Genomic DNA, 20,583 nt, shown 5'->3' with positions numbered 1-20,583 from the left:
AGGTCGTATAGACTACACGCGACTACGCGTCGCGTGTGTTGTCATATATTACCCATATAGATATATTAGATATAGACAATTGGGCCATTCGGTTTGGGTACGTGTAAACATACACAAACGCACCGCTAAACAAAATTTACAACTGCATGCAAGCCGCAAGGAGTCTTCTAGAGAATTGTTACAGGTGACGTGTCCTTGCAAATAGCTTGGGTAGGTATAACGTTTAATACTCGTCTAGAGGATCCTTATAATATAGGATCGTGGGAGGAGACAAGAGTTTGAAGAACGAAGACACCGGGGGGGTATATATAGTGATCCATGTGCGGCCACCTAAAGGTTAGGTTGAGCCAAAGTGCTACTGGTGTTGTTGTCGGTGAGCTCAGCGTCTTCCCCTGGAACGGATAGCTCCAGATGAGGTCGTCGAGCTGAGTGTTTACTTTACGGCAGTGCGCCTTATTCACATAACACCTCTTTTATATCACTCGCCCCTTCCCTACTGCCCTCTCAGACGTCTGCTGCTCTTCCTCTCGTTCAGAACGTCTCGAGAGTCTCTTCCGACGATTTTCTGTGTATCGGGTAAGTTTATTGATGTATATAATTATTAATCCTGCTCGTATACTTGTATCTATTTCTTTTTTTTTTTTTTTTTTTTTTTTTTTTTTTTTTTTTTTTTTTTTAATTTTATTCATCATTGAATGATCTTGATCGCTGCTTGGGCATTCGATGATTGGCACAGTTTTTTCTCAGCTGTTGTAAATTTGTTGGTCGATTGATTGTTTGCATTTTAACATGAAATGAAGTGGATTCACGTATATGTGGACTGTCTAAATAAAGGTTTTTTTCACTAAAGTTGAGGGGGATCAAAATTTTAACGTGGTTTTTTGTGAAAGAACATTGGCCCAATGCTACCATGAAAGAATGTTGGATGTACACAAGTCTGAAGTTATTTAAAATTATTTCAGATCATCAGTCGAGCAACATGTATGACAATATATTTGAAGACTTTAATGTTGTAAAGCAGCATTGCGAGAGAAATGGCTGTTCTGCTTTCGAGGAGTCAATAGTATTTGAGCTGTTGGAAAAGTACTACCCAAAATATGGATCAAGGCAGTCCATTCAAAAAATCTTAGACATGTTGGATGCTCAACGAATAAGAGAAGACATTGGAAATTTCATGTTAGATGACTTACCACAACACATGAGTGTAACAGTTAAGGGTGAAAATATTTATGAGTCCAGCATTGATGCTGATGATGATGAGTCTAATGAAAGTATTATCGAGTTAGAGGTGCCCAAAAAGGTGTTTCCATTTATTGATTTAACAAAGAGTAATTCGTTTGGATCTGATCTCAATGTCGAAGAAAACATAATTGACAGTGAGAAACACAGCAACAACTCCGTGAATAACAGTAATAACAGCGACGATGAAAATTTAAGTGACATCTATGGTCATGACTCGAGTGATCCTGACATTGAGAGACATGTCAATAATGACTATGTGACCCAAGAAACTAAATCTCATGATCCTCCATTGCTGGATTTATTGGCTGACTTGGAGGATAAATCAAATACTGATGTCGTTGATCGAGCTCCCAGTACTGTAGAGATTTCCGAAATCATTGAAGAAGAAAACAACAACGATCCTAACAATAATCTGGAAGGAGCAATTTTCGAAGAGCTTATGAACGTTGATCGTAACAATGCACATGTTCAAATTGCTGATGCTCTTGGAAACTCTGATTCTAATAACTCAGCGGTAGAAGAAATAATTGACTCAATGCCAGGTTGCAGCAAAGATTCAGGTACATAAAAACTGTATTGTTCTAGCCCTATGTATTTGACTTAAATAATCTACTGACTCTTTGTTAGGGCAATCGCCAAATACAAGAAATAGCCTTTTAAGCTGTACACTGAACTGAATGTACATACGATTGTTTTAAATCTTATAATTTCAGATCTAGACGTGATCAAGAGGGTTTATAACGTCAAAAATCTTCCGAGTGATCATTCGCGTAAGGGGGGTCCAGTTGCAGGATGTAGCAGGGACTTTGAGGAGACAATAATTACGAGCGACGATAGCGATGTAGAAGATTTAACCTTTGATAACGACTTAATACTCAATGATCTAATATGTATTCAAGAAATAATACCATGGGCAGAAATCGAAGTGATAATTAAGTTGTTGAAGAAAAATTATAATCAAAAAAATCGAAAAGAGTTGGCTCTTTGGCAATTGATGCAGGAACAGAAGAAAGATCAAGCGAGTAAGCGAAAACTCGATGAGAGTCCCTTATCCGCGTCATCGCCTCCAAAAAAGGCAAAAAATCGTGAATGTGTTGATACCGACATGATCCCAAGTAACGAATCTTCCAAGGATCTTGAGTCTTCCAATCAACCAGAGTCTGATGTCGCGACCGCTAACGTCAGTCAAAATAATCAAGGTCAAACAACGAAGGATTGTCAAAAAAACGATGGGTCTGCCAATGGGACTACTACGGAAACCGCGAATACCCAAGTGATCATGTTGCAACCAATCAAAGCGCTTACGGCATTTGTCTCAAAAGATCCCATATCCTTGACTCCATCATTAACCACAAGTTCCATTGTAAAGACCAATGCTGAGGTAGTACCCGCGGTCCCAGAAAGGAGACTCTCCATCCCTTCTAGTACGTTAAATAGCAATAAATGTTTTCCTAATTTACACAACGAAATCGAGGAATTTGCCAAATATTTTACCATGGGTAAAACAGAAACGGGCTCTATGTCAGATTCGACTAGAGTTATCCCCAATCCTGTTTTCAAAGGCAGTGGTATGTATTGACGCCTGCCTGAAACTGAACCAAAACAACAAACTACAGATTAAATCATTCCTGATGTTTCAGACGCGCTTCTTCATCCACTGGCAGGAAGATCCGGCGCGAAAGCAGAGAAAAGCAGTACCATCGTGAGGCCGTCAAGACTGTCTCCAATTAAAAACCCCATTTCTGCGGGACCGAGACCTATTCCAGCTCACACTACTGTCTTCCCGGCAAAACTCAACTTCACAGATCTCGCAACCAAGATGAAGAACGGAGAAAACAATCGCGGCCCACCGCAACCCACCGCAAGGCTTCTTACACCAAACCACTTGAGAATATTGAACAAGGAGCCCGTGGGAGTGCTGCGTACGAATCCCCTGTGGTCGCAAGGGAATGTGCCGTTCCAAAAAGCGTATCAAGACCACGGCAATCTAATAGAAGAGCAGAAGCTGATCGTTAGACCGCCTGTTTTGAATAAAATCGGCTCTCCCGCTTACAAGGCGCTGCCACATTACAATGCCGTTCGATTACTCAACAATGTTATCAAAACAGCTGCTGCGCGGCACGTGACTGTTCATGCTCCTGCGACAGTTCAACAAGTAGTTGCGGCACCGAAGCCGTTGTACGACCCGTTGGCCCAACCGGGACCATCTTCTAGAATATCTGGTATGCCTTTGGTATTTTATTTTGTATTTGTATCCTGGCGGACATTTATTAATATTCTGACGAATCGATGATTGCAGTGCCGGTCCTTCAGATACCAGGGCCATCAACACCCGTTGCGTCTTCGAAGGCCGAGGTTAAAAAAAATGAGGTCCCACACGCGGTGTACGTGAAACTGCGTTCCATGTTTCCCGAAGTGAAAAAGAGCTACATTAAACACATCTGCGTGCATCCGCCTGTACAATTCAGTGCGAACTCGGATCAGCAAATTATGTTGAACGTCCTGATAGATCATCTCCTCCAAGAGGGGTCCAACAATCTTGAAGTGGACCAGATGCAACCGTACGAAATAGATGAGCCAGTCTCAGCGCTGACAGTCGATGAGAAGTACGAGTATTTGGTGGGAATATTCCCCAACGCCGATCCATCCTATTTGCGAAAATTTGTCGAGGAGACGACGAACGACCAAACGATCGAGGATTTTATCCAGCAAAAGATTGAATCCCATGATTATCCCACCAAGGAGGATTACCTTAAAAAAATTAAAATCACCGAGCAAATCAAACAGTACACAACTAACTTCGACTTGAAAAATTTTTTAGAGATACTTCCAGATCCGTTCAAATACTTTGAAGACCCTACCAGGCAGTCAAATCACAACATCGTAGCAATGGAGTTTCTAAAGTCGCAGTTTAACAGATATAAAGTAAGTACCTGTACATTTTGATGTCTAAGCTAATTTTGCCAAGTTACTTGCGTACTTTTGTTGATGTCGTTTTTTTTATCCCTTAAGGTTTGCACACTCACGAGGGCATACAGAATGCACAACTACAATATATCGTTAACAGCAAAGACTTTATCAAATATGCATCCGGATATGAAATCCAAGCGAAATGCGTACGAAATGCCAACAGAAAACATCCCGTTGCTCCAAGAGATGGCCTTCATAAAAAATAAACAGAAGATCATCGATCACATTCAGACGATGAAAATGAAAGAGGAACAGTTATTCAAGGAGCTAAAGGTATTTGATTGGTATATCAATGTTATTGGAAAAAAAAAAAAAAAAAAAAAAAAAAAAAAAAAAAAAAGCAATCATTGATGGGTGGTTTTCATAACAGGATAAAGGTCTACTATTGACATGTCTATGTTGCTACAACGATGAATGCATGCCCACAAAGTCATCAGAGTGCAACACAGGCCACGTGTTTTGCTTCGAGTGCATAATCCGAGGCACAGAGGCTGCATTGGCAGACGGCAATTCGCACGTGCGCTGCTTCACCGATTGCCAGAGTGACATTTCTTTGGCCACGCTGCAAAAGGTCCTGCCACCGACGCAGTTCAGCGCACTGCTGAAGAAACGTCAAGCAGCTGAAGTCGCGGCTGCTGAGGTCGATGGACTTGTTTCGTGTCCGTTCTGTTATTTCGCGTCCATACCCCCGCCCGAGGACAAGGTGTTTAAATGTTTGAATCCAGAGTGCATGAAAGAGACTTGCCGGTGAGTTTTGCTTTGAATTATTTCATGTGTTTTCTCGAGGGAAATCGTTTAAAACGATATCTCTGCTTTGCTCTCGTTGCAGTTTGTGCAAGGAATTGAATCATATTCCCTTACGTTGCGATGAAGTGATCAAAACAGACAAAGCGCGTCTTATGATTGAGGAAAAAATGACAGAAGCTTTGTTGCGCACGTGTTATCAGTGCAAAAAGCAGTTTTACAAGGAAGAAGGCTGTAATAAAATGCGGTGTCCTTGCGGTGCCTTAATGTGTTACGTTTGTGATCGACCTGTACAGGGTTACAATCATTTCAACGCTCAAGGAGGAGCAAACTCAAATCTGTACGTATTATTTTTTTGGATTGAATCGACTTGGAGAGGGCATTTATTTGAACGTGATTGAATTTATAGTTGTCCGCTGTGGAGCGATGATCGTCGCTTGAATGCCGAAGCCGTCAGGAAAGTTGCAGAGGAGGTAAAAAATAATATACTGAAACAAAATCCTAATCTGAAAATCGATACAGAGAAGCTATTGCCCAAAGTGCCACCAAAATCTAGAGGTCCTCATGATGATATACCTAACGCAAATCAATTACACGTAAGTACACACGATTTTGTTCTATCTTGCCAATGATTTTCGTTCATTCCAGTATGAAAACATTGAGACATTTATTTTATTTTAGGAACACGTTAGGAGAGTTGCCAATGCGCCCTGAGTTTTCGCGAGCCAAAGAATAACAATAAAAAGCGATCAATCAGTTACTATAAATTGTTCAAGTATTCTTAAGTTAAAACTCGAAAGAATCAACTCGCGTTTGTTCACGTCATTTACTTGTGGATTTGTCTAATTTTACTTACGGACGCCTACTTTTTACTGTCATTCATTTCCATTGAAATTTCTTTTATCGTCTTTTAAGAAAACGTTCCAAAAAAAAAAAAGGTAAATTTGACTTTTAAACTTAGTAAAGCTAGAACCGTTTTTAAATATTTTATGAGCCATTGCTTCTAAAAAAAAAAAAAAAAAAAAATGTAATTCAATGAGTTGTCAGAAAGAAGAAAAAAACTTGAAAAATTTTGTACAGCGTTTCACAAAAATATTTTTATTAAAATTAATGATAAAGTATTCTTAGCTTGATTCCTGTTAGATTTTAAGAAACTTAGCAAGTATAAAATTATATAGCCATATAAATTTTGTACCTGATGGTGTCTCTGAACATTGGATGTGTCGACCATTTTTCAAGAGCGCTTACGTGTTATGTATGAACAGTATCGTGTCTGGTACACGTTCAACATGTGGAAATGAAATATAAATTTTTTAGTACGGTATATAGCTAAAAGTAAGGCGAGTTTGTAATATGAATTTTTTATATGTTTATTAATAAAAAGTCCGAAAAAAGAATCGTACAAACTATACATTTTTCATTGATCCGTCATTGTATTTGTCATCAGTACAAAAGAATCAAAACGATTCCTACAAATACTTGGTTGGTACACTTTGTTGTATTGATAATTTATCTGCGTGCATGTTGTAATTGTTCAGGTGATTCGCGCATTTTCCTCATCCAGTGACAATCTCTATGGTATCGTCGTCATCCAAGTCATCCTTTTTAGGCTGTGCTGCTACAATGATTGTTGACAGAAAAATATTTTACCTTCTGATCGATGAATCAATCAAAAATTGTTTCTTACTTGGTTGAGCAACGGGCGCAAGACTCGTGACGAGCGTTTCCGGCTTGGGTACCGGAGTCGTCGGCTGAGTCGGCGCTTTGTTGTTACCCCCAAAATCTGGCCAAACAGGTTTCGACGGCTCATCGAAACTGGGATCGAAAGTGAGGTCATCTTTGTTTTCCTGGGGAAACTGATTCTTCGGTGGCTGCGGCTGGCTTGGGAAGTACAACTGGCCGTTGGAATTCTGGTTTCCCGGCATATTCGGCGCGTCACCGCTTGGTGGGTACCGGAAGTTGTTCTGGGGCGGTTGGCGCAACGGGAAGCCTCCCCTCAGCGACTCTTCGGCTATGACGATCTGTTAATTGAGCGTTTAACATATATATGTGATGTATAAGGGTCATTGCATCAAAACTACGATGTTTTGAAACGTACAACGTTTAAAGAACTTTTTCGTTATTTTGTAAGGCCCAAACTAGCTGGAAACTTTTTGAGCCGGATTTGCTGTCATTTTTCGTTAACCCATGTTAATGTAAGCGGGATTTTTTAAATATAAAAGACTATCATGGTACTTTTTTGGCACTTCTGAACTTTGGTTCGATACACATGTGATCGCCAAGTGCTTTCGTACACTATGGTCACCTATACTCTTGGAAAAAAATTATCTATTTATTCGCCACGATAGTGCGTCTAAAATTTAGAGCTGAAAAAAAGTGACGGTGTTCTCTTTCATTACAGAATGTAAAACGGTTTTTCCAAGTGTCCAAAACTTAACATTTGTTTCGCGCGATTCAGTTAGTGTTTAAATTTGCAAGAAAAGGTACTAAACGCATGAGACTTTCAGACAATACACAGAAAAAAAATGAAAAATTTAATGTATTGGTGCCATACAGGCCGTTAATAACTAAATATTTGAAAATTCTTCGTATTTACAGTAATGAAATTACTGTATTCGATCGTTCGATATTTATTTCCTTTTTTTTTCTTCATAATCATTTTTTTTCTTCAGCTACAACTGCACTTATTGAAAAACAATTAACATTCTTCGCTTGACTCTTTCGGAGTGACGGAAAAAAAAAAAAAAAAAAAATCGCACTCCCTCGATATTCAACACGTAAACTTTATGGAGTTCCAGCAACACATAATGACGCTTCGAGCACTCAAATAAAGACGCGTGTGCTATTCGTCTTTTTGACCTCGAGCGCATTGCCAGTGACGACCGGCAAACCAGTTGTTATTTAACCAATGACTCCTCGAGCAAAGTACTGCGAGAAAAATCGTCGCGATGAGCTCACGTGGGCATGCACTGATGAATCCCGAGAATCGTCATTCCCAATGATTATTGGAATTTTTAGTGTCTTTTTTTTCATCCTTTGTTGGCGAGAAAAGTTTTTGCCACCCAAGTGGCATTGAAATCAACCCCATGTCATATTAAATAGAACTTTCTTTTTCTTTTTTTTTTTTAGTTTTTTTGGTAGAACAAAAAAAATAACAATTGTATCGAGTTACATTTACTTGGAGATTTACTCTAATGTTTAATGTGCCTCAATTGAATGCTCTATAATGTTTCCAATCAATCATCCCTAAAATTTTATTTTGACAAAAAATAAATTTACGTTGAAAATTTTGCCTTTTATTTTTTTTTTTCACTATAGCAGCCTATTAAAATAAATTACGAAGAAGCAATCTGAAAAATTTTTCTTCCAGCGTTGCTGTACCTGCCGCTGTTGCGTAACACGCGCGCTTCCCTCCGTCATACGTGAAAATTATTTGAAAAGTTCAATTCGACGAATCCAATGAAACATTTGTTTTCCCACTTCTATATTTTTAAACGATATGAAAATCCACCGAAATTAATCTATATTATCTTTACGACGGTCACAGAATTAAATTTTTCCTTGCCCATCCAAGCGGAAATAGTGTTTTTTCTGATAATTGGCAATAATTATTTTAAACAATAAGTTAAAAAAAAAAAAGAAAAAAAATAGTTTATTAAGTCTAGATTTGAGAAAACTAACAAAACTTGTTATTTCACAATCATCTGTCACAACAAGTATTACTATTGAAACTTTATAATACTAATTATCAGATACTATCTTTTTTGTTAGCGAGATCGACTTTTTTTGTTTATCTGCTACATAATGAAACACAATAAAAACAATCTGTTATTAATAAATATTAATTTTTGGTGAATTTCAAAGTCAAGTATCGGACGGCGATGTCAATAAACTAATTTTCTTAATATTTAAAAAAAAAAAAAAAAACTGTCGACAAAAAATAATATTACTGATTAAAAGATATTACTCGTCCCAACTCTTGAGATTTACAATTATTCTTATCACCAGTCGTTATTTATTCGTTAAAACGATATTCGCTTGGGCCACAACGACATGGATCAACAACTTTGCTGACTTGAGCCCAAAAATCATCACTTGGCGTGAAAAGGTACACGCGGAAAATTCTCGTAACGGGAGTCCAGTAATTTTACAATTTAAACAATTAACGCGAGTACCATATCCTGCGTCTTGGAGTTCCTGCAGATCCACTGGACGTCGTTCGGCGAGACCCCGGCGGCCTTCCAGTCGATCTCGGGATCGCCACCCCGTCGCTGCTGAAAACGCTGCGGATAATAATACCGCCTCCCATAACCACCACCACCGTTGTGCCAATTGTCGTAATACTGGGCCCAACAAGTGGAGGTGCCCACCATCAGCGCCACTGCCACCGCCAGCATAGATGCGGCCGGTTTTTTGCCCATTCCAACAATACTCGCGGCTAGCCGGCGTAAACAACTGGTGGCCGCTACGCCGCTCGTGGCTTTTATACACGTCGGCTCGAGGGTTTTTTTTTTTTTTTTTTTTTCCAATGTACATATATAGCGCTCGGTGGAGTATAGGTTTTCGTTCTTTGGAGTTTTTTGGTGGTGGCTTTTAGAGGAGAAAATGATATACTCTAAGGCAAATTTGCGCTCAAATCGGCTGGTACTACGTGAGCGTTTGTCGCGATCGGTATGACCTGCGGCCTCTCATTGTGTTTGCTCTTTTCCTTTGGGACGGCCTTTTGCCGAAAATGCGAGCCGTAAGAGCGGGGACTTTTTTTTTTTTTTTTTCCTCCAAAGTGTAATATATGGTGAAAGCTGTCGGTACAACGTGCAATTGGGGCTGTTTGTGGTTCGCGTACGAAAGGAAGAATTAAAGACAAGTGGAAAGTAACTGGTGATAAAAATCAACAAAGTCCAAAATTTGGAATGAGAATTATATATTTGACAAATGCCGTTATTGCAGACTTTTTAGAAAGTAAAAGTACAATAAATTAACTCTTGTGAATTTTAACTTGTGTACATTTTCGAGTATAGCTGGTGAAATTATTGTTCATAAAAATTATCAACAATTGTTATTTAATAACGGATTGAAATCGTGTTCTTCAACGTAATTTCCACCAAGAGAAAACTATCAGAGAAAGATCTACCAATAACACACATGATAGATCAATGATAAAAGGTATTACAGTTTTGCCTGGTTATCATTTGTATATAGTGTTCATTGTTAAATCAAAATTAAATTTTTTTGTTTTTTTTTTTTAATTTTCAATTCGTAAGGTACCAAATGAAAAAAATGTCGCTTATCGTTGTACTGTTCGTCCCAAAAAAAAACAACAGAATGGCACACCGTTCTGCTCGTAAAATACTTTTAAAAAAATGCATACTTCCACCCGACGAATAAGAAAAGAGAGTCTTCGCGGTGACATTCCTTTGAACTGGATTTATTTTGCAAGCAACGTTCCACCAAGTGCACCACAAGATGAATACAACATAGACTATATTATCCACCCTACACGAAGCCATAAAAGTGACACCTAATATTCATCATCCCCCCCATGCGAGCTATTGGCCACAACCACCCCAGAATCGGCCGACGCCACGGGGGCAGCAGCGACACGTGCCCCTCCCGCGTTACTCGTGGCTCTTCCACCCGGATTTCTCGTGGCCACGGCTCTCAAGGCTGCGTCCCGTAAAATTTTCAGCCCGTCCCTCAGAATCCCGGCAAAGTCGCACTTGGCTGCAACGGTCCCGGGGGCACTTTGATCCTTGTTGGGTGAGACCCTGGCAGTGGTAGGCGGGGGTGTACCACTCCGGTATTTGTCCCATGGGGTTACGTCGTAAAACGGTTGGTTACCGGTCACCTGAGGCCGTTGTTGCCAACCGGTCACTGGGCGAGTATCATAATAGTAGTAGTACGTGCCAGCTCTTGGGACTTGGGGTGGTGCATACATCACTTGGGAATTGACCAGTGGCAGAAAACTCGGTCTTCCTGATGGACTACAAATCACTTGCCTCTGGAAACAAGAAACAACGGCCCGTGTTATATATGGCCGATCCATTGTGCACATGTATTATGCGTTGCTCACCTTGGCTCGGGTGGTGGGGCTCGCGGTGACGGGACTTTGGCTCGGGATCGGTTGGTCCTTGGCTGCCGGAGTATCCGCGAAGTGGAATCTTATTCGCACTGGTGGAGTTTGAGGCTCGCCGGTGGCGGGATCCTGAAATTTGGTGCAACGATCGTTAATGGAGTTACAAGAGGAACGCTTCGGGGAGGGGTTAGTTGGGGCGAGTCGGGCTTTTCCGATTTGATTTTTTTTTTTTGATATCAGAGATAACTGTATAATTCATCTAGAGCTTATGGCTGTGAGAATCGTGTCTACCGATACCCCATAAGTTTACGTTAGCTGCGGATCAGGTGTACGTATATGAGGAAATTCACAAAAAGTATTCCGTTTTCATGCGTGGCTAAAAAATAGTTTTTGTTCCAAAAATCGGGGACAAAAACGGGACGTTTTTTTGTGGATTTGCTCCTACATATGATTCGGAATTAACGACAATTTAGAGCCCAATTATGTTCAATTTAAATGTGCGCAAAACAAACAAGTTACTCCGGCCTCGTGGGTTGGGTGGCGTGAAAAGACGAATTAATTATTACGTACAGTTGCTCGATTTTTTTCATTAGCCCCAACTATATATACACGAAAGAGCTTTGAGCCCGTACTCGTATACAATACACAAATGAAAATAAAAACAAATGTAAAACTGATGTGTGGCAAGGATTTTTTTTTTTTTTTTTTTTTATTCAAAATTGATCAGTTCAAGGCAACAATTAGCCAGGCCGTCTAGTCGACTACTTCATGATTTTTTTAAATTGACGTATGTATTGGTACTATTGGTATCAATTAAAACCACTTTTTGAGTCGTATAATTGAATATTGAGACTAAATTGTTCAGTATTATATGGAAGAAGTTAAAATAATGTAATTTTTAAATTTAAAGAATCGCTTAAAACTGTTGAAACAAATATCGATAGTATTTCCTTTACAATGTTTCAGATAAAACTGGAATTTTTATAATTTTAGTAGTTGATGTTAAATACAACTTTATTAGTGAAACACTTTAAATTACAAAAATATTTTAATGAAATCAAATTCCATTTAACACCTCATTGAAATTATAAAATTTTAAAAACCATATGAAACGTAATTAAAATTTATTTTACTGGTGTGCAAACCTGTACGATGTCTTTATTTAAAATTTTTTATTTTGTACGAAATAATTTAAATCTTATTTATTTGAAATTTTTAGTATTAAACATAAATTTTTAAGCAAAAACTTATTTAATGCATTTCTACTTGAAGCACCGTTTCAAATATTATATTTAAATAAATTAAATAAGTTACATAAAAATTTGGATGAAATGTTTAGCCAAGAGATTTGAAATTTTTGTATCATATTTAATATTAAAACCAAAGACCCTTAACATTTATACGTTTATTAAAAACAGAATCTATTTTAAATCAAAAATGTCACACTGACCTGTTGAATCGGATTCGCCGTGGTGACGTCAGACTCTTGTGGTTCCGCATTTTCCTGAACTTCCCGTAAAATGTGCTGGCCCCCCACAGTTGAAACAATCAGAGCCATGAGGCTCCATGCAATCAACTTTTTGCCCGACATTTTTATTCGTGATCGAAATATTGATTACGAGACACTGTGAAACAAGTAACGGCGCGAGGTCCGTTTTATACGTCGAATGTTTTACCTAAAAAGTCACGTAAGTTGATCTCCCGTTGTGTAATTCCTCCCAATCGAGTTTTCGTTTCTTGTTTCCACTTGCGATTTCAAATGTTGTGACCGATGGTAAACTTAATCTTCACGCGTGTCCAATCCGATGACAAAGGTAACAATGGCATATTTGAAGTCTTTTGTGTCCTCCTATCTTCAAATTATGAACTGGGAGAAAAAAATAATAAAAATTATAGATAAATTTTAGTTAAAATTACCATCCTACGAAGTTAATTTAATGCAAGCTGTCAAAAGAGGGAAAATTTAATATTTTTAACAGTAAATATTATTGTTTTAACAGTTAAAATTGCCATTCTGGAACAGTAAACCTTAAAAGGATCGTCAATAAATTTTATTTTACTTTCCCGCATAGTAGTTTTTACGGTTCTAACCACAATTTTGACTATTCAAGCTATAATTTTAACTGTCGAAACAATAATCTTTACCATTAAAAATAATAATTTTTTCTTTTTTTGCCAACTTGCATCCGATTTACTGCGCGGAATGGTCATTTTTACTGGAATTTCTCTGTAATTTTTATAATTTTTTTCTCTCAGTGTTGATGTATTTAATTGTAATAATCGTAATAGCTTGAATATTTATCCCTTACTATGTAAGCCTCTCACCGTTTTCGAAAGATATTTGAATTAACGGTGTAATGGCATAAGAGTAATTGGCTACTATTAAATCTTGAATATTTTTTTACTGTACGATTGAAAAAGACTTACTTGGAAAGCGGCATTTTCGTTAAAATATTTCAATTACTTCGTTTAAATATAGGTGAATTAATTGATAGTCTAAATAATACAACTGAATCAATTGATTTTAGTAAACCCTTTATTTCTTTTCTTTTATCTTTTTATCATTACGCCATACGCTGGAAAGATAATCTTACATCCTTATTTTGCTCCTATCCATCAAATATTATTCATATTTTAAAAAGTTGATATTGCTTTCAATTATATGGTATGCTTAATAAATGCAAAAGTAACAATGTAAGACTCCATTGTTATAAACTTTAAAGAAAGTTTTTTATACAGTGAAAGTTGGTACATTCGGGAAACAGCGAACGTGACAAGCTGGAACGTGTGTAATAATAATAATAAGTATCAAAGAGCAAAGGCTACAAAGTATGAATAGCAGCTTATGAATCACCGCAGTGATATTGAAACATACGTTCTTGTGATTATCCATAAATTAAAGTATATTATATAGTACATAGGTTTCCAACTAAAAAATATATTAGCTATTTATTTTAATTTTCAGTTGTATATACATCCGCGTTGATGCATTATATAAGCCTTTTTGCATGTGTTAAGGGTATTACTATTATTTTTACTACAATTTTTCAATTCAAAGATGATCTCTGAGTTGGGGATGTAACCATCAAATTAATTTTTATCAGTACTGTACAAAAATTTAAACAGTATTTGGCAAATATTTTCTAATGGACTAACTAAAATAATCTCCGAGAATTTTGGATCATAAAACTCAATTTAAAAGTTTCTAGAAAAATTGTAGATTTAAAAAAAAGTACGATTAAACTTAAAATATCTACTGATATGACTGATGAATAGGTGGTGGCAACTAGTATACACTTGTTGAAAAAATGTTTTATTTTATTTTAAATGAAAAAATCATGGATTAGTTAAAACATGTATACATTTGGATAAACAATGCAAAATGATCGTCAGGCAAAATAGTTTTTTCTCTAATTTTTATAAGTACATGATTAAAGTAAAAAGAAACTCAATTTTTTAGAGCTCATAAATTATATCAAATCTTGTGGTACATAATTTTACACCAGAAAGTTTTACTTAAATTATACATATTATTTGAAAAATATATCTACTGAAAAAATTTTTTTTCAACAAGACCGTTTAATGAACATCTGTTTTGCTACTTGTATATAGTGTTAAAGATTCCTCAACTTAATATGATACGTTTTAAACCAAGCATCAAAAGCTCAAAAATAACTGACGTCAAGACAGGGAATTTCCTTCACATTTTCCTTATCATGAAAAAATATCCAAACGTTGCCAAGAAATTTTTTTAATTGACATAAGTAAACACAAGAGGTTAAGCATTCATGACTAATACCAATATTAATGTAATCGATTAAAATTTATTATCTATACATTTTTAACACTTTAATTATTGAACTTTGTCTGTTGTCATTTGTAAGTATGCATCAAATTAGTTTTTTCGACTATCAGAAGATTATGTGTTGAAATTAAAAAGATATAAACATGCAAGAAATACGGCGTACACAATTTAATTTTTCTACTCATTTTGAATCGAAAATTCTTCAAGCCAATAGTTTTCATAAAAAAAGATATTTTTCAAAACTCCAAATACTTTGCTCAAAACCATAGGGCTTACTTACAAATTTTTTGTCCTGAAAAATTGATTTTTATTTAAATATTGTTACAATAAATAAATATTTAATTAATAAAGTGTATCACGCTCAGTACTTTACATATCCATACCATCACTTACTTTTAAGAGCATATAAACAACAAAATTCGTTGACCAAATTTTTCTCAGTTTATTTGTAGAATCACTGATGCAGTAAATAATTTTAAAAAGTATACTTATATTTACTCAATAAATTTCCAAAGAAAATAAATTTTTTTTATCTCTAAGTGTAAAACATCGTTTTTTCTGCTCTTTTTTTTAAACATATACGTATGGAATTAAAAAAATTTGTTTCGTAACATGTAGAGGTTGGCGTTACAAGTCCAATGAAAATTTGATTAAATAGTTACCCTGAATTACTGTATTCGTAATGAAAGTCTAGCTATCAACTGACCACGTGCGTACTGCCCAACGATCCAATACAAACATTTTTATCTGTAAACTTTGAAAATTTCAAATGGTACATGATAAAAGGAGTATCTTCATAAACGAGTGTAAGATATATTGAGTAAAAAAAATTATCTCATTGATTAGTGGAAAAATTAATATAATGCAGTATCTTCCAAAGATGCTAAGAAATTAATTTTCGTGTAACATTTACGTAATTATAAAAAAATTATTTAGTTCTCTGCACTTGTGGTAAAATTGATATGTAATACGCAATCTCGACAATGTCATAGAAGTCAAGGTGAAGCAATGTCTTTATTATCATTTCTTAATGAAAGGAAAAAAAAAAAAAAACAAAAAGCTTTTCGTTCACGTCAACAGTTTTGATTACGCGATCAAGACTCATACATCGATGTATATGTATACAGCACATTAAAAATAACGACAAGTCGTACGCGGCAGATGCTTGATGACTCTTCTTCAAACGATAACTGATATCACTTGGGAGTCATGTAAGCTGACGGTTGAAACGAATCTTCAACAGTTGTTTTACAATAAAATGACACAATGGATATTCATTTAGAACTGAAAATCATTTATTTACGATGTTACATTTTTTTAAATGTATTTAAATACTTTTTTCAAAGTAACATTTTTGTTAAGTAAATCATACAAATTATAAGTAAGGATAAAAAAAACGAAATTGTGAAAGAAATGTTGTTGTAAAGAATAATTGTATAAAAACTACTAAATATTTATTCATGTCTTTTTGATGTACACACCTAACATTGGTGTAAAAATTTGTACTGTACCATTGCAGGTTTCACAAAAAATGTCATGTAGTAGAGATTCAACGGTAGATATGTATTACTAACTATATGTCATGGAATATCAGAATGAGTCACCCAATATGTAAAGTGCGAAAAATTACTAGCCAAAATTCTCATCAACAATTATCATAACTTTTGTAATCAAACTAGTTTATCCGTCATAATGAGGTTCAATAACGTTCATCGTAACCATGACCTGGATGTTTGAGGTATCCAGTTTGGTCGGAATCATGGGCTGGTTGAGGATGATAAGGATCTACATGATCGAAATTGTGACTAGGTGGTGGATGTTTGAGGTATCCAGTTTGGTCGGAATCATGGGCTGGTTGAGGATGATAAGGATCTACATGATCGAAATTGTGACTAGGGGGTGGATGTTTGAGGTATCCAGTTTGGTCGGAATCATGGGCTGGTTGAGGATGATAAGGATCTACATGATCGAAATTGTGACTAGGGGGTGGATGTTTGAGGTATCCAGTTTGGTCGGAATCATGGGCAGGTCGAGGGTTATAAGGATCGACATGATCGAAATTGTGGCTAGGTGGTGGATGTTTGAGGTATCCAGTTTGGTCGGAATCATGGGCAGGTCGAGGTTGGTAAGGATCCACATTGTCGTAATGATGGCTTTGTGGTGGATGTTTAAGGTATCCCGTTTGGTCGGAATCGTGGGCTGGTTGAGGGTGATAAGGATCGACATAGTCGTAATGATGGCTTTGTGGTGGATGTTTGAGGTATCCTGTTTGGTCGGAATCATGGGCAGGTCGAGGTTGGTAAGGATCCACATTGTCGAAGTGATGACTGGGTGGGTGTTTGAGATACTCTACGTTGTCGGTACCGTATCTAGATGGGTGTTTCAGGTGCTTGACGCTACGAGTGTGTCGAAAATGTTCAGTGTTCCGTTCTTGACTGGGGTGACTCAAGTACTCGGACCGTAGTGGGTGGCGTAGATAATACTCGGATTTTTCTTTGCGTGTATGCCTCAGATATCCAGTATCGTGATCAGGGTTCTCCAAGTATTCAGACCCTGGATGTTGCAGATGCTCGGATCCTGGATTTTGTAGATACTCGGATCCAGGACTTCTAAGGTGCTCGACATTAGTTCCAGGGTTCTGAAGGTGCTCGGATTCACTACCAGGAGGATGATGCAGCTCATGTGGGTTGAATTCAGGTGTGTGCATAAGTTCTTCGGTCCCGGCATAGCCTGAAGCCATTGTCTGGATGACAATGGCTGTCAGAGGTATAAGCACCTATAATTTTTCGAATATCTTTTATTTGAGGTTATTAAAATTATCTCACTTATTTAATTAACTTGTTGTATTAAACGCACTTCGAGCGTTCTTCGTTATAGACACTTCTTTTATGATAAAATATGAATATTTGCATATTATACAATTTAATTAGTAAGTAATATATACTACTCTTATAAAAAAATAACACAACTCTACTTACACCCAAGTGGAAATAATTTTATTTGATAAGTTGGTAATAATTAATTTAAAAATTAGAACATAAAAAAAAATTAAAATAACTTTTAATGTCTCGATTTGAGACAAGTTATAAGACTAATTTTTCACAATTGTCCATCACAAGTTGGTATTAAAACTTTTGAATCCTTATTGTTAGTTTTTTTTTTGTTCGCGAGATCAATAACGTGAGATCAAAACGCGAGTACAACTATGCCCATAAAGATTATTATTTTTTATTATTTTTTTCCATGATATATGAAATATAAGACAATAAAAATTATCTATTATTAACAATTATAGCTATTAGCAAAAGCTATTAGTTTTTGATAAATCTTAAAAGTCAAGTATTAGATGACTACTTTTTTCGATGTTTCTATAATGACATTTACGACGAAAAAAAAAAAAAAATAATCAAAAGTAATGACTAATAACAACCCTTATTAAACTTTGTTACAGTCTCAAATCTGAACTTCATAAAACATTATTATTACTGTTTTTTTTCGTTTCTTAATCACAAAAAAAATTTCCGCTTGGACGTTGCTTCTCTAATTTTTTTCATTTTATCAAGCGACTGTACTACATCTTATCTATATAATTTTTATTTTTTCATCAATCATAAATTTTTTTTAAAATAATTTTTATGTAAATAAACAAGAATTAAAAAATAAATTGTTTACATATTTGTATATTAAAGACATTATAGAATTAAAACAACTTGAAACAAGCTCATTTTTTTGTTTGGTTGTTTCTTTTGGAAGGATAAACAAAAAATCAAATATCATTCTTTATTGTTTTAATACTATAGTTTTAATATCATAGTTTTATTTCAGTTTTTATGAAATGTATTACAGTTTTAATTAAAAAACAGAAGAAAAACAAATCAGTTCTAATTCAAATCTTAAAAAAATTTGGTTGTGAAGCTTGATATTAGTGACTGGTAAAGAGATCGATTTATAATAATTTTAATACTCTAGGGCGATGAGCAATACGTTACAACCAACTTTTTAATTGAGTATAAAGTTTCGATAGCTGTCTACACTGTGGCGCATTACAGTATTTTATTATGTTAAAATATTGTATAAATACGAAAGACTTTTTATACATAGTAATTGATATTTACAAAGCAAACTATTTATATGTATCTATTTATAGTCAATAAATTAAATAAGTCTGATTGTTTAATTAAAATGTAAGTCAAACTACGCCATATATCGTTTTAATTAATTCGAATGAAATAAACTTTTAAAATAGAATTTTAAACTATTTTTATTTTGAGAAAATATTTGTTAAATTAAAGTTGATTCATATCTATCGTCTTGTAAAATATGTTTTTTTTTACAAAAACGTTGAAACATAGGTGTAAATAATTGATACCACCATAATAGCATAATTTTTTTCAATAATGTTTCAATAAACTTTAGAAAAAGTTTTAGAATGCATTGGTATATTTTTAGTAAATTCTGAGAAGATTGCCTTCAATTTTTTGTATTTCTTAAATATATAATATGCATCTTAATGTCCAGTACAGTATAGTTTAGCTTGCTAATACTGCCAATTTATATACTGCTTGTATTAATGTCATGTAGGATTTTTAAATAAAATTTTTTTTTTTTTTCATGTATTTAAAAACGTAAATTATGGGAGGGATTTGTTAATGATAATAATGGGATGAAAGTGACATTATACAAACGAAAAGATATTAAATTTTCAAACACAAAAGAATAACTTAACTAATAATGTTTAATAATATAGAATTTATTTTTATTTATTTATTTTTTTTTTTTTTGTAAAATTTTCAACAGTTAAGACTAGCTAACGCAGCTCCCATATGACATTAGCGATACATTTCATAAAAATGTTTTTTAAGAAGCTTCAAACCCAATTGAAAAGTAATATCGAATGAAACTTGTTATTATTTTTTTTAGTAGGTTGTATGCTATTGTGCCTTTGTTCTCGAGATATTATGAACCTTTCAAACTTCAGCACTCGATTTTTCGTATAGTTATGATAGCAAAAAGTTTTTTATCAATTCATATTTACCCACCTTATTGATTACATCTTTAGGAAACTATATTTTCTACTTTAGAATATTATTATAACACAAATGAAAAAAAAAAAAACTCTGAAACTAATCATAGCACTATATTATAGACCTACAGGTAAAAACACAATTAATCAACAAAATAATAACACTGAAAATGTTAAAACGAAGAACGTATTCTATTTGTTATTGTGTATCTATTGAAGTAATTGATAATTATTTATTTATTTTTTTAAAATTAATTATCTGAGCCGTGAACTCACCAGCCTACTGATCATGATGTTTGTAACTAGAAGAGAAAATATCTTCTGCTGGTCAGCAGGAAGATTGGCTCTTATTTATAGCATTTCTTAAGTTATCGTCTTTGCGGATATCATTATCACTGGTCAAAGCCAATCCCTTGTGTACGAAGCAAAAACATATATATATACGTGAGGAGTCGAGATTTTTTTCACTACTATACTGCTTACTGTTCTACTTCGTATGAAAAAACGGGACAACGTAAGGCCAGCTGAAGTTTCTCAGAATCATTACTTTCAACATTGAAATATCTTCATTCATCTTTTCCTGTACTTTTTTTTTAACTCCTGAATTGATACAGTTAAATTCAATAAAGTGTTTGTAAGGCTTGCTTGTGGTCGATCACATTTTTATAAATATTTCATTAGCAGTTTTTAATTATTATTGAAATTTATTCAAAAACATTGTGATTT

The 20,583-nt window shown here is 35.1% G+C and overlaps 3 protein-coding genes across 3 annotated transcripts; 1 reads left to right on the top strand and 2 right to left on the bottom strand.

The window, feature by feature from the left end:
* Window positions 1-6,345, top strand: LOC106636490 (uncharacterized). The gene is made up of 10 exons (XM_014348888.2): window positions 1-576; window positions 963-1,802; window positions 1,956-2,810; window positions 2,883-3,464; window positions 3,542-4,167; window positions 4,255-4,485; window positions 4,583-4,959; window positions 5,042-5,296; window positions 5,366-5,552; window positions 5,638-6,345. Exons 2-10 carry the CDS (start codon window positions 980-982, stop codon window positions 5,668-5,670), a joined length of 3,969 nt encoding a protein of 1,322 aa, XP_014204374.2. The 5' UTR covers window positions 1-576; window positions 963-979; the 3' UTR covers window positions 5,671-6,345.
* Window positions 6,346-6,512: 167 nt separating this feature from the next.
* Window positions 6,513-12,643, bottom strand: LOC106636477 (uncharacterized). Its single transcript, XM_089588934.1, has 6 exons — window positions 12,480-12,643; window positions 11,027-11,158; window positions 10,520-10,954; window positions 9,132-9,524; window positions 6,644-6,977; window positions 6,513-6,574 (listed from the first exon to the last, which is right to left on the bottom strand). Exons 1-6 carry the CDS (start codon window positions 12,618-12,620, stop codon window positions 6,513-6,515), a joined length of 1,497 nt encoding a protein of 498 aa, XP_089445060.1. The 5' UTR covers window positions 12,621-12,643.
* A 3,464-nt stretch (window positions 12,644-16,107) lies between these two features.
* LOC106636467 (uncharacterized) lies at window positions 16,108-20,174 on the bottom strand. Its single transcript, XM_089588644.1, has 2 exons — window positions 20,134-20,174; window positions 16,108-17,610 (listed from the first exon to the last, which is right to left on the bottom strand). Exons 1-2 carry the CDS (start codon window positions 20,146-20,148, stop codon window positions 16,534-16,536), a joined length of 1,092 nt encoding a protein of 363 aa, XP_089444770.1. The 5' UTR covers window positions 20,149-20,174; the 3' UTR covers window positions 16,108-16,533.
* Window positions 20,175-20,583: the final 409 nt, after the last annotated feature.

Source organism: Copidosoma floridanum, unplaced genomic scaffold (assembly GCF_036245765.1).
Source record: "Copidosoma floridanum isolate Cflo_tuat_1 unplaced genomic scaffold, Cflo_Japanese_pri ptg000007l, whole genome shotgun sequence".
In the NCBI taxonomy this organism is placed as follows: domain Eukaryota; kingdom Metazoa; phylum Arthropoda; class Insecta; order Hymenoptera; family Encyrtidae; genus Copidosoma; species Copidosoma floridanum.
The sequence above is the reverse complement of the archived record's forward strand: the minus strand, read 5'-3'. Positions and strand labels throughout refer to the sequence as shown.